Below are 24176 nucleotides of genomic sequence, written 5' to 3' on the forward strand. Positions count from 1 at the left end.
CAATCAATCAAATGTATTTATAAAGCCCTTTTACATCAGCAGTTGTCACAAAGTGCGTTTACAAAATGATGTGGTATGCTTCGGATCATGGGCCGTTCCAAGCCTTCTCCATACTTTTTTCTTCCCATCATTCTGGTACAGGTTGAACTTAGTTTCATCTGTCCAAAGAATGCTGTTCCAGAACTGGGCTGGCTTTTCTAGATGTTTTTGGCCTTTCTATTCCTGAGGCTTATGAATGGTTTGCACCTTATGGTGAACCCTCTGCATTTGCTGTCGTGAAGTTTTCTTTATATGGTAGACCTGGATGATGATATGCCTACCTCCTCAGAGTGTTCTTCATTTGGCTGGATGTTGTGAAGGGGTTTATCTTTACCATGGAAAGGATCCTATGATCATCCACCACTGTTGTCTTCCATGGACTGTTGTCTTCCATGGACGCCCAGGCTTTTTTGCGTTGCAGAACTCACCAGTGTGTTAATTTTTCTCAGAATGTATCAAACTGTGGATTTGGTCACTCAATGTTCCTGCTATCTCTCTGAAGGATTATATGTTTTTTTGCAGCGTGAGGATATACCATGTTTCACTTGCATTGAGAGCTCCTTTGACCGCATGTTGTGGGTTCACAGCAACAGCTTCCAAATGCAAATGCCATACCTGGTCCAGACCTTTTACTCGCCTAATTGATGAAGATATAACAAAGGAATAGCCCACCCCTGTCCATGAAACAGATTTTGAGTCAATTACATATTACATTAATATTACATATTAAAGAGCTGTAATTCTTAAACCCTTTCTCCAATATGATGTGAATACCCTCAAATTAAAGCTGGGAGACTGCACTTTGAACCCATAATTCATTATTTAACTGTAACTTGAATATATTTTGCCAAAATAAAAAAACTTCTGTCAGTGTTCAATTATTTCCGGACCTAACTGTATTTATTTATGACAGTACAACATTAAAAGCTATAAAGAATGCTTGAGGCTACTGGGCAAACCCAAATGATAACCTTGTGAATCCCGACAGGACAAGTTAAAGTTTTCAACATAATTGTTCAATGAATCTACAAAAAATATATTTGCTTATATTTTGACAGTATTGATAAAACTCATCTTGTCCTATGGATATTTACAGATAGGCTATCAAAATGGCGAGGTGGTGTAAACCTACACGAAAGAGATCTCATTTGATTGGAAAATCCCCTATGGAAGAAACGAGTGTAATAAAGCTAAATGGAGGTCGGCCCCATAGAGGCGCTTCACTCCGCTGACCCTCATCCATCAAAAAACATAAATTTTTCCCCCTTTATTTTAATCCACATCCAGCAGATGTTGCCTGTGAACTCCAGTGAAGTTGATGACATCGTCTACAGACCTGTTGTCTTGGTTAAATCCTTTGTGTCTGTATATAACAGGCACATCAGCACAGCGCTCAAGAGGTCAACTACAACCAGTGGAGACACTGATAATTTTTTGGCTGCCTTATACCTTTCCAGGCAGACAAGTACATTAGGTGTGGCATGATTATAAACTGTATATTTGTGACCGGGGGAGGGTGGGGAACAATGCACACCCTTTACTATTCTGCTTCCCCTTTTCATACAATGTTTATTATTCTTAGCCATTGATGCATAAGAGGTTGCCATCTGACGTAAAATATCATAGGAGACTAAACCAGTTGCAGGAATATGATATTCAGTTTATTGTAAGAGTGTGAAGGACCAAATCCCCTAAATCAGCTAAATGACTAAAATGTAAACATAGTCCATTCATAGGTACTGAACTATATACTTGGTAATAAGCCATTTAACCAAGTGATAGATTTGACACAAGGGTTTGTGCTATGCTCCTTACATTCAATAACAGAATGATTACTGTACACAGATAAATGGTAAATGGGAACAGGAGGACACAAACACAGGCCAGTTCTAAATGAACTCCCAGCAGCTAGCCTCTGACGCCCACCAGGTGTCACTCAAATTACTGTGAGGCAATACAATGAGAGCCTACGGAGGAGGGATTGGGAACTAGTGATGAAGTGGTATCTTAATCAAATTGCACATTAGTATTGCAGGACGACCAGTAGGGGAAGTAAAATGTCACCTAGTCATTATTGGTGATTATGGCATTCATAGAGACACTCCTTGATTTTACCCTTCTCGGGATGAGGCACTATTCCAAGTAATACACATATTAGAAATAATTGACTTTCTGCTTCTTGGGTATGGTGAGCTGCTGTAGTGTAGGATAACTTTGCCTTTAAATGCTTTGGGTCAGTTCTAAAAGTTCTCCCAGTTATAGTTAAGGTTACAGATTGCTGATGCCAGCTGATTCTACATCTTTATATTTAAACGCAACATGTACCCAAAACAGAGTGGCAGAGGGACACAGAACGATACACATTTGGTTGAGTGGGTTCCTGTAACACTTCAGGACCAGTATTTTTAAATGTCAGAAATGTGAGGAGAACTTAGACCACAATCCCATTACAACAGAGACTGTATGCCTTTGTTATCAGAGTTAGATAGGACAGCACCAGAGTGGAGAACCAACCATTCCACCAGTCAGTCTGAAACCGAGCCTAGGTCCAAAAAGTCCCCTGGCAAAGACACAGGATCAGGTGTGGCCCATTCCATATGAAGTCATGTTAGCATCAGCCCAGGTTTGTTGGTGGTTCATGGTTGATACAAAGTGTATACATATAGAGAAGTGTCATTGGTTTTGGGGTTTCCATTGCACTTCAGTATCAAACACAGCATCCAACATCACAGGGCTAGAAATCCCCCACCCCGACTCCAAATTTGTCTGTGTTAGTGTACATGGTCCGGGAGTAGAGGGGTTTGTTCACTCGGTGAGGTGCTCCCATTGGTATTTGGTATAGCAGTCTTCTCATATCTTAGCTGTCAGGAAAAGGAGAGACAGAGTCAGTTAAAACAGAGGGACCTGACCCAACACCTCCCAAATAGAAGAGGGTGTGAGGAACTCTGAACCAAAGTTAAAAATGCATTTTGGCACCATTTAAAATGAAGCTTGAAATTATCCCTATAGTTCAAAGCACCCATTTTATTTCATTTTTGTTTATTCAAATTGACTGATGATTACACAATAAAACTAAGTCTTATACAGTTGGTTCAAGAACTATTAATTATTTCAAATTTTTAAAAAGATCTTGCATTTTACAATATTAGCAATAGCCACAAACTATGTTTTGCAAATAAAAACACTGCGTTGAAATCCAAGGAATGAAAGAATCAGTTAGAGATTTAGAGTTAAGGTAAGAGTATAATTAGAGAGTTAGAGTCATAGTAACAAGTCAGTATTTAAACAAGGTAGCTGACAATACTTTTATTAAGTTGGTGTTCATAAAGTAAACAAACATCTATCAATCAAAACCAAACTATTTCCCCTAAACAGCAAACATCATGCCTTTTCATACATTGAGGAATTAGAAGGTATGCCTTTTCATACCTCTCAGATGCAGTCCATTTTACCTGAGATTGGAGGGTTTACTTTGAACCACAAAACGTTGTCAATATTATTCAAACACCTAAAACGCTGGTCAACATGTTCATACAGTGGGGCAAAAAAGTATTTAGTTAGGCACCAATTGTGCAAGTTCACCCACTTAAAAAGATGAGAGGCCTGTAATTTTCATCATAGGTACACTTCAACTATGAGAGACAAAATGAGAAACAAAAATACAGAAAATCACATTGTAGGATTTTTAATGAATTTATTGGTAAATTCCTCACTAAAATAAGCATTTGGTCACCTACAAACAAGCAAGATTTCTGGCTCTCACCTGTAACTTCTTTAAGAGGCTCCTCTGTCCTCCACCCGTTACCTGTATTAATAGCACCTGTTTGAACTTATCAGTATAAAAGACACCAGTCCACAACCTCAAACAGTCACACTCCAAACTTCACTATGGCCAAGACCAAAGAGCTGTCAAAGGATACCAGAAACAAAATTGTAGTCCTGCACCTGGCTGGGAAGACTGAATCTGCAATAGCTAAGCAGCTTGGTGTGAGGAAATCAACCGTGGGAGCAATTATAAGAAAATGGAAGACATACAAGACCACTGATAAGGTCCCTCAATCCGGGGCTCCACGCAAGATCTCACCCCGTGGGGTCAAAATGATCATGTACGGTGAGCAAAAATCCCAGAACCACACGGGGGGGACCTAGTGTATGACCTGCAGAGAGCTGGGACCAAAGAAACAAAGGCTACCATCAGTAATACACAATGTCACAAGGGACTCAAATCCTGCTTAAGCCAGTACATGTCCAGGCCTGTCTGAGGTTTGCTAGAGGGCATTTGGATGATCCAGAAGAGGATTGGGAGAATGTCATATGGTCAGATGAAACCAAAATAAAAACACAACTCATGTTTAGAGGAGAAAGAATGCAGAGTTGCATCCTAAGAACACTATACCTACTGTGACGCATGGGGGTGGAAACATCATGCTTTGGGTCTTTTTTTCTGCAAAGAGACATGGACGACTGATCCGTGTAAAGGAAAGAATGGGGCCATGTATTGTGAGAAAACCTCCTTCCATCAGCAAGGGCATTGAAGATGAAACGTGGCTGGGTCTTTCAGCATGACAATGATCCCAAACACACAGCCTGGGCAACGAAGGAGTGGCTACGTAAGAAGCATTTCAAGGCCCTAGCCGGTCACCAGATCTCAACCCCATAGAAAATCTTTGGAGGGAGTTGAAAGTACAAAAACATCACCGCTCTAGAGGAGATCTGCATGGAGGAATGGGCCAAAATACCAGCAAGTGTGTGAAAACCTTGTGAAGACTTGGACCTCTGTCATTGCCAAAAAAGGGTATATAACAAAGTGTTGAGGTTAACTTTTGTTATCGACCAAATAATTATTTTCCACCATAATTTACCAATAAATTAGTTTAAAAAATCCTACAATATGATCTCATTTTGTCTCTCATAGTTGAAATGTACCTATGATGAAAATTACAGGCCTCTCATCTTTTTAAGTGGGAGAACTTGCACAATTGGTGGCTGAATAAATACTTTTTTGCCCCACTGTACTACAACAGAGGTGGTTAACCGGTGGGTCTGCTGCAGAATGTGTGTGGTTCTGGCTCAGATCTTTGGACTGGAGACAAACACACCCAGAACATGGCAGGGATCTCAGGGCCAATGAATCATGGCACAAATACAATGGCTAAGTAGTGAATAAGAAAATGGTAGATAAATTATAGGAATGTTGGTCCTTTGTGTGCGCATTTGTAGGTGTGTGTGTGTGTGTAAGAAGAGATGTGTAGACCCAAGACATTGGAAGAGGGAATGATGGCCTGTAACGCACCTGTTTCACCATTTAATGTGTCCGTCTGCTTGTAGGCAGCCGGTGCCTAAAAGACACCAAATCTTTACTTATCAGCCAAAGTAGCTACAATTAATCATTAGCCTGATTAGCTGTCAGTTGGTTGATTTAACTGTGACAGACAGGAAGCTTAGTTTAGTTGTTTATACTACAGAATGGCCAAGCATGTGCTGAGCAAGTGTGTGTGTGGTTTCATGCATTGCGTTTTCATCATTGCAGTGTGCACACACTCACGCATTTGCAAAACAGAGTGATTTTGAATTGAGGGCAAGGCATGCAGGACATCCAGGGTTAATGTGATTGGTTAATGACATGCCTCATACAGAATATCTTGAGCTTTGACATGAATACTCTAGATTGTCTGACACCTGACCCAGCTAATGGGTGGGTGTAAAGTTCCATCTCCCTCTGGATCAACCTAATTGATCAGCTTTACACACCAACACAGTCAAGCTGTTGTCTTAACACCTACATTATATCTAATCCGGGGGGGGGGGGGGGGCAGAGTAAGCAGGCTTTTGCTCCAGCCCGGGTTCCACACAATTTACATTCAAGTCATATAACAAACACTTATTCAAAATGACTTAGGGTAGTGAGTGCGTACATTCCCACACTGCCCCTCTGTGGTAAATAAAACCCACAACCTTGACATTGCAGGCACCATGCACTTACCAAATGAGATACATGGGACCAACAGAATGATTGTTATGACTAACTAGATTGTATTGAATCTGTATTAAGACCACAGCCAGTGTTGGTAATTAGGGGTGTGACAGCTAGGCTAGCTCAAAGAGCCAGCACACCAGAGTTAGTCAGTGTAGCGGTACGATTGGTTCCCTTTATCAAAATCAAAGTAGATCAGAATCTGTGCTGATGAATCATTTTATTGTTATGTATTCATGTCACTATCAAACTCCTGTGATTGGTATGATTGTGGCGTCTTTTCAGGGGTGATTGGGAACAGCTTAACGTGTACACCAACCTCATCAGTCTGTGTCCTGCAGGGCAGATCTCTTTTGAACGTCTGATGGAATGAAAAACAGGACAACTGTTTTAACAGTATTTACTCTGTGTGCGTGCGCGCGCACTCAGGAAAACACCATTGCCTGAGTACAGTCTATTGCCCACAGGGAACTGTAGGGCCATACAAGCAAAAAGGAGAACTTTCTATTTTATACTGGTTACGGTTAAGTTTCAATTCTTTGAGAGTTTGACCATGACATTCTTGACTAGGATACATACTAGTGTCACGTTTTTTGAATGAACCAAATTCCAAATGCTTATTGGTTTTACAGAGAATTGATAAAAGCCTATACTACAATGTTTATTGGATATGATAGGACAAAATAGTTTAAAAGCCTTCAGAGCTGTACATAATCACTGCTTTCCTAGTTGACTCCATAAATACCTCAGCTCATTAAGTGTGGGTTGGAGAGCCCTCACTACGAGCATTTTTATGAAAGAAAACAGTAGATTAATTAAAGAAGCCAGATAGGATAAATGACCAGTGTAAGCCTACAGCAAATGTGTTTATGCACAGGCTATCACTGTGATTGTAATAGGCCATTTTGGCTTGTGTGTTGAGGTTGTAAAGTGTATGGGATCGTTAGCTAATGTCCTTTGGAATGTTCCCAGTTTGGAGGCCCAAAAGTTGTAGTTATTAGAAAACAAAGGTGTTGCCATGCAAACAAAAGAACAACCCCAATGTTATTTTACTGACATGCGGTGCAGACAAGTTCAAAATCGAGCGTACCACATACAGTTTGTGACCCAGTCCATCCAACATACACCACCCCACCCAGTCCCCACACTGCCATCCAATCTACACACACAGATGCCCATGTGGGGACAGCAGCCTTACCTTCCCACTGTGGTACACCAGTAGAGCAGCCAGTATGGAGGCCAAGCCCAGTCCTATGAAACAGTATTGCACGTACTCCATCACCATCGGCAATACCACCAGGTTAGTGTGGAACGTTGTCAGGATTTCACCGTCAATATACCCACTCTACAACAGGGTGGAGGACATGAAGCACACCAATGAGTTACAGTAATCTTTAATGGGAGGGAGTGTCGTGGGGGTCATCACTCACCTCCTCAAACCAGATCATGGGCATCACCACCTCAGAGATCTTCCCGGTTTCCCTGAAACAAACAGACGGTCAAGCAACAAAGATGTACACAAACATTCATCCTAAAATGAAACAACTGTCACATCAGACATTATCCATTACAATAACAGTAATATATTGAACTGTGGTTAAGGGTTGGGTGTTTCCTTACCCAACTCCAGAAACACTCTTCATGTACAGGTTGAGTTGCAGACGGATAGACACATTCAGAGGTACTCCGGTCATCTGCAGAAGAGAGGATGGGACATTTTTACAGCCTTTTGAGTTGACCACCACAGGGGGGTCTCTCTCCCCATCCCCAGGCTAGTGTCCATATGAAATAGTAATCTGCCGAACTGCTTGTTTACTATGCATTTAGTATCCGGTATTTAGTATTTACATATTCAGGCTACCCAGACAGTCAAACACACCTTATCAAGATATGTAGATCGTGGGGAAATAGTCCCTCTATGAAGAACACAGCTAGAACATGACACCAGAGGCCAAAGGGTAAAGTACAGAACATGGAGAGCGTATATAGATAACCCCTAATTAGAGACAAGGCATTCACTTCACCCATAACATAGTGGATATAAAAAGGTCTATAGTGACCCCTTTGAAAATAACAGGTCTTTGTGATGTAAAAGAATGAGACAGACAAATTATGTCAGAACTTCTTCCACTTTTAATGTGACCTAAAATGTAAACAATTCAATTGAAAAACAAATCTTTGAGGGGGGAAAATGAAAAATAAAATCCTTACAATAACCTGGTTGCATAAGTGTGCACAGCCTCTTATAACTGGGGATGTGTCTGTGCTCAGAATTAACCAATCACATTCAAACTCATGTTAAATAGAAGTAATTACACACCTGCCATCATTTAAAGTGACTCAGATTAATCACAAATAAAGTTCAGCTATTCTAATAGGATTTTCCAGACATTTTCTTAGTTGCATCTCAGAGTAAAAGCCATTGTCCACAGGGAGCTTCTAAAGCATCAGAGGGATCTCATTGTTCAAAGATATCAGTCAGGAGAAGGGTACAAAAGAATTTCCAAAGCATTAGATATACCATGGAACACAGTGAAGACAGTCATCATCAAATGGAGAAAATATGGCACAACAGAGACATTAACAAGAACTGGACGTCCCTCCAAAATTGATGAAAAGACAAGAACTGGTCAGGAAGGCTTCCAAGACGCCTACAGCAACATTAAAGGAACTGCAGGAATTTCTGGCAAGTACTGGCTGTGTGCTACATGTGACAACAATCTCCCGTATTCTTCATATAAATGGGCTATGGGGTAGGGTGGCAAGACGGAAGACTTTTCTTACAAAGAAAACATCCAAGGCTGGCTAAAGTCCGCAAAAACAAACATTAAGTTTCCCAAAAGCACGTGGGAAAATGCGTTATGGACTGATGAAACCAAGGTTGAACTTATTGGCCATAATTCCAAAAAGGTATGTTTTCACCCAAAGAACACCATACCCACATTGAAGCATGGTGGTGGCAGCATTATGCTTTTGGGCTGTTTTTCCTTCAGCTGGTACAGGTGCCTTAGTCAGGTTGGAGGGAATTCTGAACAGTTCCAAATACCAGGCAATTTTGGCACAAAACCTTCAGGCGTCCGTTAGAAAGCTGAAGAGCACGACAACTGCCCAAAGCACACATCCAAATCCACAAAAGCATGGCTTCACCAGAGGAAGATTAACGTTTTAGAATGGCCCAGCCAGAGCCCAGACCGGAATCCAATTGAACATCTGTGGGGTGATCTGCAGGAGATGTCCTCGCAATCTCAAAGATTTGGAGCGCTTTTGCAAAGAGGGCAAATATTTCCACGTCAAGATGTGGCATGCTAATAGATTTCTACCCAAAAAGACTGAGTGCTGTAATAAAATCCAAAGTTGGTTCAACAAAGTATTAGTTTAAGGGTGTGCACACTTATGCAACCAGGTTATTGTGAGTTTTTATTTTATGGTCATTATTTTTCTACAAAATTGTTGCGAGTGCCTGAGATATTCCCATTGAAACTTCCTCACAGGTCTATCAGTTTGCATTGACTTGGTGTCTCCTTGTACATATTTGCACACTCAATACTATCCCCCCCAACCACCTTGGCTAGTACTATCCTGGTCTCGTTGGGTAAGGGAAGAGGAGACAAGTCATGTTATTGTTTAAATTCAGTCTTGGAAATGTTAGAATTAAAGGGATACTGTTAGGAATCTAACTGCGCTCACCACTTCCCATAGCGTCCAGTCTCGAACCTTATGTCTTAAGAAAATCCCCTGAGACCAGCTTGTAAATAAAAAATACAAATTCAGATCAGATTAATCAACTAATAGAAGTAGTAATTAGAGACTTATCAAATATGAAAACTGTCATTTTTTTGGGAACCATCCACTCTGAGTGGTATCAGAGTATCTTCGCTTGTTAAGAGTATTAGTCACTATATCAGATGCTTACTCTGTACACTGATGTCGTTCTTCACCCAGCAGATCAGGCCACACCACATGAAAGGGGACTTTGGCCAATAACAGATACCTCCAACCTTTGTCACTATAAAATGATAGTCGAATTCCATGAAACAGATATAAAAATCTGTTAGGTAACGCAGTTGATCTATAGGTTATATTTATATGCACTGCAACATGTCAACAACAATATGTGATAACAGACTGAAGGGATTGGACATTGAGGTGGAAGCTAAAAGTTAGACCAAAATGTCTTGGCTTAGATGGAGCAAATTGCATTGAAGTGAATGTATGAAATCCGGTTTCTGTTGTTTTCATTGTTTTAGCTTTGGGGAAGTGATCCCAGCAGGGAATTCGGAAAACAGATCTGTCAGTTTTGGATAAACAGTAACATTCAAATTCAATGCGGTTTTTCAGACCCATTTTAACATGGTAGAACAAGACACAGCCCTGTCAAACAGACTGCTGAGACTACTCCCTGCCTGGAAACAACATGCGGACACAAGACCAGAGCCAGGCTCAGAGCTGGAGAAGGATTTGGGGAGAGAGCTCCCTGGTGGATCCCTTGACGATGCACAGAGAGTTGTGGCTAGCTCCAAGTGCTGTGGCTGAACAGCCCAGGGCTGCAGTCCAACCCCAGATTGTTAATCCCGCATTGGGGAACCATTCTCTTTTCTTCCTGGAGCTGTGCATTGCTCAACTGTCCCCGTCTGACCCACACGCCAATCAGTACAGCTGCAGTAAACAACAATACATCTCCACTTAAAAAACACTGAATAGAATTAAAGGAACACACAGTCCCAAGAGATCAATGGCTGAAGACTTGTTCTGGTTATATTTCCCATAATTGTACATATTAGGTTGGCCATCACTGTCTTTCTGCTTAGCCATCTTTGGGTCTGCAATTATTTTAAGACTCTCCTTGAGCTAACCTAAAACAAGCAGGATTCCTGGTTAGTAAGCCATCATAAAACCTAAGCAACATAGGCAAAACATTTTATTAGGTCAAAGAAGGGGTAATGTACTAAAAGCTTTTATTTGCACACCGGTTCAATCTGTACATTGCGTCCTTCGGCTTAGAGGTTGCTGTGGTCGGAACTTAAAGTACCGTCATTCTAAGGGTGAGATCAGCCAGCTGATGTGGCACACGTCTTGGTATGCCCAAGACATCGGAGGGGACTGCAAAACAAAATGACTTTCAGCCATATTAGGACCTCCCATATAGCTCAGTTGGTAGAGAATGGCCTTCACAATACCTTCCACACCCACACTAGCAGGCATAATACATTTATAGTCATCACATTTATCAGGTTTAGTGGTACCATAAGAATATCATAACACCATAACATTCATACCTACATCATAATCCCTATCTAAAGTGTTGCAATTCTAATGACCTTAGAAGTACAGGACACAACAATATAAACTCTAACGTAGTTCCGGGTCACAAGATTACACTGACTAGAGTTTAAGCAACAGCCAATAGTTGATAATTTCTATAGTAGCCTCATTAACAGAGTGTCTTATAGCTACCATGATCAAAATAGGCTAGAGGCACCCAACATTAAGACACCCTTGCCTGGGATAGGTAGTACTCCATGATTTATTTCATTGGATAGTGGTTCAAAGACTGTGCATTCAGGAAGTATTCAGACCCCTCCACATTGTTATGTTAGAGCTTTATTCTGAAAGGTGGATTCCAATCAAGTTTTATAAATATCTAGGATGATCAATGGAAACAAGATGCACCTGACCTCAAATTCAAGTGTCATAGCGAAGAGTCTGAATAGTCACCTGAACCGTGTGCTCTTTCAATTTCTTTAATTTACTACACAGGAAAAAAAAAAAGAAAAAATGTGCATGGTCATTGAGACATTTTGGGGAGGCTAATAAAGGAAAATCTATGTTAATGTAATCAATTTTAGAAAATTAGTGAAGAGGTCTGAATACTTTCGGAAATCCACTGTAATAGTGGGTGCCACTGTAATACTGCAAATGGTGTTTTACTGTGATCACCCCATACAGTGACTTAACCTACATAAAAATAGTATGGAAGTCATTCATTTTTGGATGCTGTATTTGATGACCAACTCTAGTGGTTCCAGAAATAATTTGTTGGGGCCCCCTGATTTAATTACTAGAGAATGCACTAAAAACACTAAATGTAATTTCCATGTCTGCAGTACTTAGAGTGATCAGAGAGGATCATGAAGCACTAAAATGGCAAACATTACCCAAGTTACCCTATTAATATGCTGAGAAAAAATAAAACTTACATTCACCATAAATGTTCAGTCGTCATTTGCTGTTTTTCCTCAGATGTTGAGAGTTCTATACATCCAGGATGAATAAAATATCCTGTCATTTGTTATAACAAACTACTATCATCACTGCCCAATCAGAGCAAAGGTTACACAAGCTGAAGTGACTAATCCCCTCATCAGATAGGCATTATTCTGCACTTTGAATTAGGACACTATTGATCAAAGTATACATTGTACAAATCAAAAATAGTTGCCCACTCCACAGTACTCCTTCAGCTGTGTCATGTTTGAGGGCATTCTTGCATTCGCTTAGAGCACCCTAACAGCATTTTGTCAGGACTTGCTTTTCTATTCTTTGTGGACCAGTGTTTCAGATAATGATCCATGTTTGGTTCAGGTTCAGCATTTTGACAGACAACCTCACATCCTCATGAATTTGGAATTAGGCATGTTGGCAGGTTGTCCAGGCTCTGATGCAGTTAAGCAGCCCCAAAGCCACCACCTCAATGCTTTACTGTTGTAATGAGGTTCTTCTGATCGAAGGCAGGATTTAGTTTTATGTTCTCATCCAAGTCAGGCACACACACACCTGACTATGTTGTTCAACTAACTTACACCACAACATGCATAAATATGGTACAGTGGGGAGAACAAGTATTTGATAACCTGCCGATTTTGCAGGTTTTCCAACTTACAAAGCATGTAGAGGTCTGTAATTTATATCATAGGTACTCCTCAACTGTGAGAGACGGAATCTAAAACTCCAACCTCTCCACAATGGCCAAGACCAGAGAGCTGTGTAAGGACATCAGGGACAAAATTGTAGACCTGCACAAGGCTGAGATGGGCTACAGGACAATAGGCAAGCAGCTTGGTGAGAAGGCAACAGTTGGCGCAATTATTAGAAAATGGAAGAAGTTCAAGATGACGGTCAATCCCCCTCGGTCTGGGGCTCCATGCAATATCTCACCTCGTGGGGCATCAAAGATCATGAGGAAGGTGAGGGATCACCTCAGATCTACACGGCAGGACCTGGTCAATGACCTAAAAAGAGCTGGGACCAAAGTCTCAAAGAAAACCATTAGTGACACACTATGCCGTCATGGATTAAAATACTGCAGTGCACGCAAGGTCCCCCTGCTCAAGCCAGCACATGTCCAGGCCCGTCTGAAGTTTGCCAATGACCATCTGGATGATCCAGAGGAGGAATGGGAGAAGGTCATGTGGTCTGATGAGACAAAAATGTAGCTTTCTGGTCTAAACTTCACTCGCTGTGTTTGGAGGAAGAAGGAGTACAACTCCAAGAACACCATCCCAACCGTGAAACATGGAGGTAGAAACATCATTCTTCGGCGATGCTTTTCTGCAAAGGGGACATGACGACTGCACCGTATTGAGGGGAGGATGGATGGGGCCATGTATCGCGAGATCTTGGCCAACAACCTCCTTCCCTCAGTAAGAACATTGAAGCTGGGTCGTGGCTGGGTCTTCCAGCATGACAACGATCCAAAACACACAGCCAGGGCAACTAAGGAGTGGCTCCATAAGAAGCATCTCAAGGTCCTGGAGTGGCCTAGCCAGTCTCCAGACTGGAACCCAATAGAAAATCTTTGGAGGGAGCTGAAAGCCCGTATTGCCCAGCGACAGCCCCAAAACCTGAAGGATCTGGAGTTTGTATGGAGGAGTGGGCCAAAATCCCTGCTGAAGTGTGTGCAAACCTAGTCAAGAACTACAGGAAACGTATGATCTCTAATTGCAAACAAAGGTTTCTATACCAAATATTAAGTTCTGCTTTTCTGATGTATCAAATAATTATGTCATGCAATAAAATGCTAAATAATTACTTAAAAATCATACAATGTGATATTCTGGATTTTTTTTTTATTACATACATCTACATGCTTTGTAAGTGGGAAAACCTGCAAATTTGGCAGTGTATCAAATACTTGTTCTCCCCACTGGTAGTTCATTTTCATAGAAATATAAATCTGCCAGTGGTTTTCCAAACAAGCACTAGGCAGTCTACCCAAATCTAGCTCGTGACTCCTGTTTTAACTGATGCATAGCCTATACACAGGGGACATGGGTGCACTTAGTGTGACAGGATAGGAGGTAGCATCAGGTACACACAGATATATAGAACACAACTCCATCTATAACACTGAAATAATGGAATACAATTTGTATTACTCCATCATGGACTAGATTTAAAAACACACCATCCTGACTGAAAATAAAAAATTATTACACCATCCTGACCGAATATAAACAAAAGCATGACACTTCCCATCGTTCTCTGTGCATCCTTTGTGGAAATACTGCACACTCAGTTGAAGTACATATTTATGTTTAGGTGTGGACAATTTAAGAGTGGCTAAGAGTGACAACATTGCCCCCAAAAAACAGCTGCACACCTGAAATTCACTTTGAACAGTAATTGGTGGTTATCTTAGAGATAAAGTGAGATGACTTAAATGTATGGGTTACATATCCTGTTGTTTACATACACCTACAGCAATCAGAAACATTCATTCAACCTATTTAGATAAGACACCTCACTTTTACTGCCATGATTGTAAACTAAAAACATACAATCTATACAGTACTCAGCTTCTACACACCAAATTACTAGTTGACTGGCAAAAAAAGGAGAACATCTAGTATAAGCTCAAGGCAAACAAATCAGAGATGTGTGTAAATGAAACTGTTTAGGGTTAAATGGTTAACTTGCTCCACACCTGAAAAGTCAGGTCAGTGTCTGTTGGTTGTCTGGTTAGACTCATTGGCAGGTTTACACAAAGGGCTTTCTGATTAATCACTTACATGATTAAATGGTTAAATTTAATTGTGTATCAATTTAAAAATAGGAGATAAATCTATTAGATTGCATGACCAATACACATCCTGTCAATTTAATTCTACATCTTCACTTCAGGATAGTGTTTTACTCACAGGGTGGATGTCTATGAAGAGTCCATGTTGATCCTCAGTAGGGTGGAGTCCCAGTACATAGTCCAGCAGCACAGGGTCAGCGTTGTAGAAGTGCGGGTGGGAGATGAACATGGGGGCGTCTATGATACAATAATACCACTGTCAATACAACAAGCATCTCAATCCACCACCACTGTAATCATCAACACCACCATCATCAAAAAAAACAACTACAACCATCATCGGTAACATTCGTGAGACTGGAGATCGAATCCAAATATGGTTCAGATGGACTCTCTGCGTGTTTTCTTTTTACCTTCTCCGGCACACGTGTATATAAAGAATACTTGGGTCGAAAAGGGTGCATGTAATCTATTTATGTGTGTTTGACAGTAGAACGTGTGCTCCACTCACTGGATCTGCAGCTGCTGACATTGAGAAGTCCAGACTGTCTACAAGGACAGAAGCCCTCGTTTGGCGCGTAGTCTGAGCCGTTGGCAAACATAGTCTTAGGAGCCACGTAACGATAGAGAGGAATTCCCGCCATTATTCCCTCACGTTGGTATATCAGTTCTAATGACCTGAAGACACACAGAAAGGCAGAGTGATGATGGGAGGGTCTCTATAAAAGGTGGGTGTGTGTGGGGTCAGGTTTAGCAGACCGACATTTGACCTTGTAAAAAGTAAAGTCTGGTAGACTTTATGATTGGGATTTGTGTTAGAATTTGGGGTTAGGTTTAGGCATTACAGATTAGACCAGCTTACATTTTGGCACATTGTTCTTTTCTGATCCACGAAAGAATAGAAATACAAACTATACTGTGTGTGTGTGTGTGTGTGTGTGTGTGTGTGTACCTGCAGGCGTCAGGACTGTAGAAGGGCAGTGTTGATTGTTTGGTCATGAAAGGAGGCCACATTTGTCCCGCTGTACCATTGATCATGTTACACTGAGGAGTCCTCCAATTAGTCAACTAGGGACCCAGAGACAGAAACAACCCAAGAGTTCACTCTACGTAAAATTGCAAAGAGTTTGGGGATCTCATCATCAAGGGTACATCAGAGAATCTGGAGGAATCGCTGTAGGCAAGGGACAAGGCTGAAAACCAATATTGGATGGACATCTTAAGGCCACTGCATGAAAAACAGACACGATCTGTAGTGGAAATCAATGCATGGGCTCAGGAACACTTCCAAAAACCATTGTCTGTGAACTCCATCCACATATGCAACTAAAAACTCTACCATGCAAAGAAGAAACCAGACAAGAACCAGAAACACGGTTGCCTTCTCTGGGTTCGAACTCATTTTACATGGACTGAGGCAAAGTGGAAAAACGTCCTGTGGTCTGACGAATAAAAATGTTTAATTTGTTTTGGGAATCATGGACACGGTTCTCTGCGCTAAAGAGAAGAGGGACCATCCAGCTTGTTATCTACACGCAATACAAAAGCCAGCATCCCTGATGGCATGGGTGATTTTCACTTCTGTGAAGGCACTATTAATGCCAAACAATTTATACAGGTATTGGAGCAACCTATGCTTCCATTCAGACAATGGGAAAGAAGGGAAGGCCTTGCTTGTATCAGCAAGACAATGCCAAACCAGTTCAACCAGCATTGGGCAGCGGGGTTGCATATTTAAACAGACATTAGGTTGTAGAGGCTGGGTAAAGAGGGCATACTGTATGACAGGGATGCCCAACCCTGTTCCTGGAGATCGAACATTCTGCTGATTTTCTTTCCAACCCTAACTTAACACACCTGACAGTAATAATTAACTGGACATCAAGCTAAATAAGGTTACTGGCAAATGTTGTTAGAGACAGTAGATCTCTAGGAACAGGGATGGACAGCCTTGCTGTATACAGTTGTATCTTATCTGGTTTTAGAAGTCTGAAGTTATTGTCAAAGAGAACATCCAATATGAATACAATACATAGAAATGTAGGTTTAATATTAGCTTTAATATTTGTCATTTAGTGGTATTCATTCCATTCAGGAATTATTCATAGATTTAAAAAAAAAACTAAAAATTTATGTTCTGATCAAAAAGCTAAAAATAGCTGTGAGTAGCCTAGCATTTGCAACTCACCTTCTACCTCCAACTAGCAAAACTGTACCAAGTCCCCTGACTTCTCACCTTGGTCAGGCCATTCCATGAGTCCACTTTGTGAATGAGATGTATGTTATCCTTCCCAGTGTGGATTGTGAACAGGCCAGTGTTGGAGTTGTTGAACTGAGGGGAGAAACGGGCAAAACCAGATTGTCAAAATGAACATACTGTTGCTCAGTCGCCAAATATATATAATCAATTATCAGACCAACAAAGTCCTGCCTCACTCATCGGAGCCAAACTTGTTTTTGGCAAAGAGAATATTTTGCATAAAGAGACAATTCAACACATTTAGCCATATATAACAGGCCATGTAAAATTCCATTTACTGTTTTGACTCCTGGATAAGCCAGCCGAATCATATTCGGTTGGTGCTAAATAAATACATTCAGTAGCCAGTTTATTACGTACACCCATCTAGTACTGGGTCTGAAACTCCCGACTTCAGAGCACTGATTCTGTAAGGAGCCTAAACATTTCAACAGAGATGTTAGTCCATGCTAGCGCAACAGTGTCATACAGCTGCTGCGGATCGGACGACGCTGGGTTCATGCTGCGAACAGCTCATTGCATCTCATCCCAAAAATGCCCTATTGGCCGTTTTGTGACAGGGCACATTACTCTGCTGGAAGTATCAATATGATAAAGGGATCATTGTAGCAATGAAAGGAAGCACCTGGTCAACAACAAATTTCAGATAAGCCGTGGGTTTCAAACAACCTTAGGCCCATTCCTTAGGCATCTGGTACCTTAGACACCAGGCAGGATACATCCATGCTGCCGCAGTCAGCATGACTTCTGAAGAACTGGGATTATTCAGACCAGGCAATCTTTTCCCACCCCTCAATTGAGTGCTAGTGATCACATGCCCAATGCAGTCATTTCTGATGGAATCCAGTGCAGTCAACTGCTGCAGTAGCCCATCTGTAACAAGGGCTGGTGAGATGTTTGTTTTGAGATAAGGTTCATCACACCACCGTCAGACAACATAGTGATTTGCCCGTTTGTGGCTCAACATTTAGCTTTCATGACTCTTGACATTATCCCTGGACCTCGTCCGACATGACTCACTTCCTGCAGCAGCAATCCTTTTATTTCAATGTGTCTGTGTACCAAATAAACATTCAGCGGCGTGTATATGCAAAAGAAAACTACAAAGAGGCCTGTCTAAGCTACAGGTAATGTCAACACAAAACGACCACTAGCATTCCAAAAAGCTTGTAGTCCCCCATCTAAAATGTCAGAACACCCTGATTATCCTCAGGTGGCCTGAATGGTTTCCAGAGACTTCCTTACGGAGAACTTGGCTACCCTCAAACTTGACCCCTCCTTCAGCCTGGCTTACCTCAGAGAAAAGGCCAAACTTGCCAGTGGAGGGCAGCATACCAGGGAGCCATTTATTGAGGAAGTCCACCAGCTTGCTGTCATAGCCCCACATCAACTCTCCAACAGACTTGGTGAGGAAGGGTCCCTCCTTAAAGGTCTTAAAAGTGGCACTGACCATCAGGCGCACGGCATAAGGCATGTTCTCCATCATCACTGCTGCTCCCTGTGAAAGGCGAGAGGGAGCCAGATAAGAGTCCTGTTCTTATTAGTGTGTTTGTGCAACAGTTTGAGTGTGTCTTACCAGCACCAACATGTTGGGGATGGTGACCACATCCGACTCGTTGCCCACTGACATGCTGGGCTCAAAGAAGTACCTCCTGTATTCCAGATATGACACTGTGTCGTTGGGGTGGAATGTAATGTTCTGCTTCTGAATCCGCTTCCTAAAAAAAAAAATTGAACTTATACCATGGCATGGTTGAATTTAACTGGCTAAAAGGGCATTCATTTCAAATGCAGACAGTAGGAAAGTAGATTGTTAATTAACTGTGTTTTATTCCTGTTCTAAAATACTGCATCCAGCATATCATACAGGCTACAGTTATAAAGCTAGATCAATAACCATGCAAACTAAAATTGGATACATTGTAAAAATGTATGCACTGATCCAAAAGTGGGATTGGAAATGTGTAGGATAGCAGGTAGAAATACGGATTCGGGTTTCGGTGACAGCTAGTGTTCATAATGAGCTGATGCAATAAAATAGATTGTTGGTTTGTCACATGCACTCAGTTCAGTATGGAATCTGTACTGACAATGGAAAAGTTGTACTGGTGCACCCCCACCTGTAAACCTGGTCCAACAAGGTAAAAGTCTAGCTGGCCAGCATTGATCTGAATGTCAAGAAATGATGCATGCCTGGTCAAATACTCCCACGTTTCATCGGCTGTTTGCTAGTTGAAAACAACAGCAAGCTTCCAGACTGGTTGCACATTTGCAATGAATCTCCCTTAATGCAGAGAACACTGTCCTGACGAGGCAGAAATGTGTCTGTGCCAGGCAAGCTCTTGCCTAATCATGATCATTGTTATGGATATGTCCTGATAACAGTAACCAGAACAGCCATTTATCAACCATGGTGCATGCAAAATAAACCTCCAACCCTTATGACTACCACATTTTTTTTTACATTTTCAAATCCTGTAAATATGTTTTGTTGTTCATCCCTTAATCACTAGTTAAAGATGCCTGGACATCCACTAATTGAGGAAAGCATGCTGAAAGAGGGGAAAGATGATATTATCTCTGCTAGCTGACAGTGATCAGTTTCCTAAGTTGCTTACATAGCTAAAATCAATTAAGACTGCATTCGCACACATGCTGTTGTTTCCAAACGACAATTCTTACATAATGCAAAAAAGCTATTCACCTCCACCCAACAATTATCCAGTCAGATTAACACCAATACGCCAGTTAAAGATGCCTTCCAGGATCTTTCATTTCAAGAAACCTCCCGTCTGTTGATTGCAAGTAGAAGACCAAAACAAAACCCATCATTCAGAAATAGAGGTCCTGTAACAGCCTCTGAAAAGCCAGTGTTCAGTCTGGTTGCACTAATGAGCATCTTGACAGAAGTGTATGATTCAACCCCAACATGGGATACATCAATTTATTGTTATTAGGTTTTCATTGAGATTTTCCAGCCGCACTCAAGCAACGTTGCAATTGAGCCAATCTAGTGAGCTCCTTCTGGAGCAAGGCATTTAATTGGGTTGACATATTGTAATGGGTCACTGATTCACACTGGCGCTCCAGCTCTTAAATACATTTGTTTAACACGTTTGGCCAGGCCGAGTGCAGCGTGGGCTGGTCTAATAGGCCAGCCCAAGCCCACGCCTTTTCCTAAACGTAACCTTCTTCTAAACGTGCCACTTTGTTTACCCTAACATGCTTTGTTTACCCTAACATTCCCCAAAACGTCCTAGCTAAAGTATTACACAGGGGGTCATGAAGGCCGACCTGTACACATAGGGTCCTCTCTGCTCCACCATGGGTTTCTCCCCCGCCAGGACTTCAGCGGGGTTGAGGACGTTGAAGAAGTAGACCGACATGAAGAAGGGGACAGGGACGTCCTTCCACATGCTGTAGGTCATTTCATTCTTAGGGTCGATCACCAAGTTCTGAAGAGAGAACAGTGATACAGTCTGAAAAATACTTCAATAGAAAAAGGAAATAAGACAATGCACTCCACGTTAGTGGCCTGTATGACAACGTGAAAAGAAAGCCAATGTGTTTTTTTTCCCTTTCACTAATCCATTCCGTGCAAATAGTCTTAAGTAATACTACTAGACTACATGACAAAGACCCTCACTTTTTATCCCACACTGAAGTCCACAGGTTGACATCAGAGTCAAACCCCCCCTGAATTTCACATACTGTGGTGACAGCATCATGTTGCGTAAGCTTGTCACCGGCAGAAACAAAGCTTAGGTTAGATCTCAAAGAAAAGCACACCTCAGTCTACTGAAAACCTAAACCTATGTGCCAAAGACAAAAATAAGTACGTTTTCAGGGGTGTGCCTGAAAGTTAGTCAGTTCTGACTTCAGATACAAGGCTGGAATATTGCTGTCCATCAATGATAACATTTACTGAGCTTGAGCCATCTTGAAAAAAACAAAGGATGTGAACCCCTAAAGTTGTGCAAAGGCATTAATAAATTGACTAGTATTCCCTCAATAATATAAACAGTTATACTCACCGTTTTTTGCTACATATACATGTTATATAGATGCCTGGCCTTTGTACAGACACAATATACATTAAAGTATTGACACCCTTGATTAATAATCAATAGGAAGCAAGCTATAACAATTCGTCTGCATTAATGGACTGCCATTTTCACTTCAAACCACAGGTTTTCAAAGAAGTCCAGAGACAGATGGACATTGCAAAGTATACATTTTCTGATTAACAATTTCTTTGTCAATTTCATTGTTAGGTTGGGTAACTGTCCAGCTGGAAGATCCACTTGAGGCCAAGTTTCAGCTTCCTTGTAGAGAACCAGGTTTTTGGCAATAAACAAAAACCGGCTTCACAAAGCTGTTCATCTTAACAATGGACCAGTGGAATCAAAACAGCTCCATACAGACTCATCAACGCTTTTCTTCAAATATAGATGTAGACAGGTGCACTAAGTGGCCACTTAGTATAATCTATTTAGGATCGGGCAGGTCACCCTTTTCCCTCCAACAAACTGAATTATTTGGTTCATGAATAATAATTTGGGTCATGAATAAGTGCTGTAAACACTCGTTAGGTATTTTCGTCCATGCTAACTCGATGGCATCATACCTACAGATTGATGCATGTAGTTCCTGCGCTGACATGTCTGGAAAAAGCGTGCTAATGCGAGTGCTTTGATACTTTGTTATAGACCCGGAGTGCACGGCCGCGCAGTTATTCAGTACGTATACTTCTCAATGTTGCCAAACGGACCTCACATTAAGGTTCTCTAAAAGGACTTTAGAGAACGTTTTGGGGAGATGTCTTTCAGAAAATTTCTACGAAACATAGCAAACGTAAAGCAAACTGAACTCCCCTCGAGGGTAGGGAACAGCTCATGTATTTTTTTTTATTTAACCGACCTGAAAGACCAGGTGAGTTGAATTTACGTTCACATTTGCTTCATCTATAAGGTGTCGCGCTTAGTTGGAAAAATATCCTGCAGTACTGCACATGTTTGCCTATCACTGGACTAATAAACAAATAATTTGCCTTAGACATAATGCTACAACGCAATAAATAACGTATAGACAAAAACGATAGCCTATGTTACTGAAATGTACCTTGAATATTATACTTACCTTTACTATTTGGTCGTCAATAATGATAGGTCCAACGAATACAAGAATGGTCCCAAAAACTACCATCAGAGTTCCAGCGACAAAAAGTCCGATGGTTATCTTGGATGTATTCATCGCTATAGGGAATAACTTGAACAGTGAGAGCAAATACGTTTGTACTGTAATCTTTCAATATAAGAGAGGCATTGTAACGGCTATGCCAAGTTTTCTGGCTTTCGTTTAAAGAGCTGCCTGGTTTGGTGAGAACGCGATAGAAATCTGAACAATTTAGACACACACCCCTAATTACCTGACAAGTGGTAAAGGACATGCCACTCGCCAAAATATGACCTCAAAGTCCAGTCCGGTTGATAAGAAAGGTCTCTCAAACAAGCCGAGATACAGCGGAGTCAGACCATCGTGTTTATATTGTTTAAGTCACGCCTCAATACACGCGGAGGCTGATGGGAGCTGTAGTCTATTTTTATTACCGTTCAGATGTCATAAGTCATAACACAGAGGCGGTGTCATCCTATTATAAGTGCATCGCCCGGGAGGAAACCTGATTTCTTTCTGATTACTCCATACCGTGTTCGCCAGGAATATGTAAAAGGGGCATCCACCTCATAAGGTCCAGACTAAAACATTTATTTGCTTAAATTTACAGCCTTGCAGAACACATCTGGGACCCCAATCTGTAACAAATCCTGTAATTTAAAATATATTGGACCAGCAATATTTTTAACCACCTTTTTGTGTTGCAATTGTTAAATATATTAGAAAGACAGATATCAGAGAAAGGATAACACCAACAATGTATGGAAATGTTTAACACTGGATGTGCCATTTATTATATTAATTATGTCTAATACCCATACAATGCAAAGTGTACCAGAGGCATACAAAGGGTGATTTCAATACCATGATCTAAAGCCCTGCCCCTCATCAGACTACAAATTATTAGTGTCATTTAGATTATTTAAGAAACATTAGTTTTCAGTTTGGTCTGCAATTTGAAACAATTTGACCGTGTGCGCAAGGCAGTGTGGAATACATGGCAGTGCAAAGCTGGCGTGAGAGGCACGGGAAAATAGACCGATCCCCTCTATAATACGCAAATTTGAAACGAATTTCGCTAGCAGGCGTTGGGCCATTGTCAATCAGAAAAGGTGTGTTCGTCCTATCCGCAGTATCGGTGTTTATAATAGCTAGTTAATATAATACGTAGTCATCAAATACACAAACGCTACTTTCTTCTTTTATATAATTATTTGTATTAATTGTTAATTAACCTAATTATCCCTTATCCTTACCTGTGCTCATAAAAAGTGGATTGACATCATAATATTGCTAGCCACATAAGCTAATTAATGTAACTTCCTTCCTTGATTACAAAAAACTCAACTTTTTCGGAACAAACACGCCTACAAGCGCCCAGCGAACAGCGAAACAAACGTAAATGCTAAACGCCAAGTGGACACGGCCGGTAGCCGGCCACCGTTTAACAAATGCTATTTCGTGACATATGGGTGTGTTCTAGGTGATAATGAGTACTAACCCTAATTGATTTTTAAGGAACGTTCAGCAGTGTCAAACCTAAGGTTGTCGTTAACACTGTTTTAATGTGCTGTTTTAGTTTTTTAATATTTTCTTGGTATTTGCTAAGGTGTCTGTCATACCAAAGATTTTGTGACAAAGACGGTAATAATCGTTTTTAGTTAATAAGCTACACTTAATGATCTGCTTATTTGATTGCTGCTTTTCAA

General features: G+C 41.1%; 1 protein-coding gene across 7 annotated transcripts; it reads right to left on the reverse strand.

The window, feature by feature from the left end:
• Positions 1 to 1678: 1678 nt before the first annotated feature.
• On the reverse strand, positions 1679 to 23748 carry scarb1 (scavenger receptor class B, member 1). 7 transcript variants are annotated; one of them, XM_010878227.4, is made up of 15 exons: positions 23724 to 23748; positions 22432 to 22547; positions 20587 to 20747; positions 18869 to 19010; positions 18587 to 18790; positions 17269 to 17364; positions 15985 to 16100; positions 15544 to 15710; positions 15151 to 15269; positions 7634 to 7707; positions 7444 to 7495; positions 7212 to 7358; positions 6333 to 6374; positions 5333 to 5378; positions 1679 to 2900 (listed from the first exon to the last, which is right to left on the reverse strand). In XM_010878227.4, the coding sequence occupies exons 1-15, from the start codon at positions 23731 to 23733 to the stop codon at positions 2890 to 2892; spliced, it is 1503 nt and encodes a 500-aa protein (XP_010876529.4). In that variant the 5' UTR covers positions 23734 to 23748; the 3' UTR covers positions 1679 to 2889. The 7 variants fall into 7 exon arrangements, with proteins under 7 accessions (XP_010876529.4, XP_010876531.4, XP_019909280.3 ...); XM_010878229.4 differs by lacking the exon at positions 6333 to 6374; XM_020053721.3 differs by lacking the exon at positions 5333 to 5378.
• Between the last annotated feature and the right edge of the window lie 428 nt (positions 23749 to 24176).

This window comes from Esox lucius, chromosome 14, assembly GCF_011004845.1.
Source record: "Esox lucius isolate fEsoLuc1 chromosome 14, fEsoLuc1.pri, whole genome shotgun sequence".
Classification (NCBI taxonomy): domain Eukaryota; kingdom Metazoa; phylum Chordata; class Actinopteri; order Esociformes; family Esocidae; genus Esox; species Esox lucius.

Excerpts from the sequence above, each read along its gene's own strand:
- scarb1 (XM_010878225.5), bottom strand. Across the intron at positions 15,711-15,984 it reads TACAGTCCTGACGCCTGCAG|GTCATTAGAACTGATATACC; the intron begins GTACACACACAC and ends GTGTGTCTTCAG. Across the intron at positions 7,496-7,633 it reads AAGAGTGTTTCTGGAGTTGG|GGAAACCGGGAAGATCTCTG; the intron begins GTAAGGAAACAC and ends TGTTTGTTTCAG.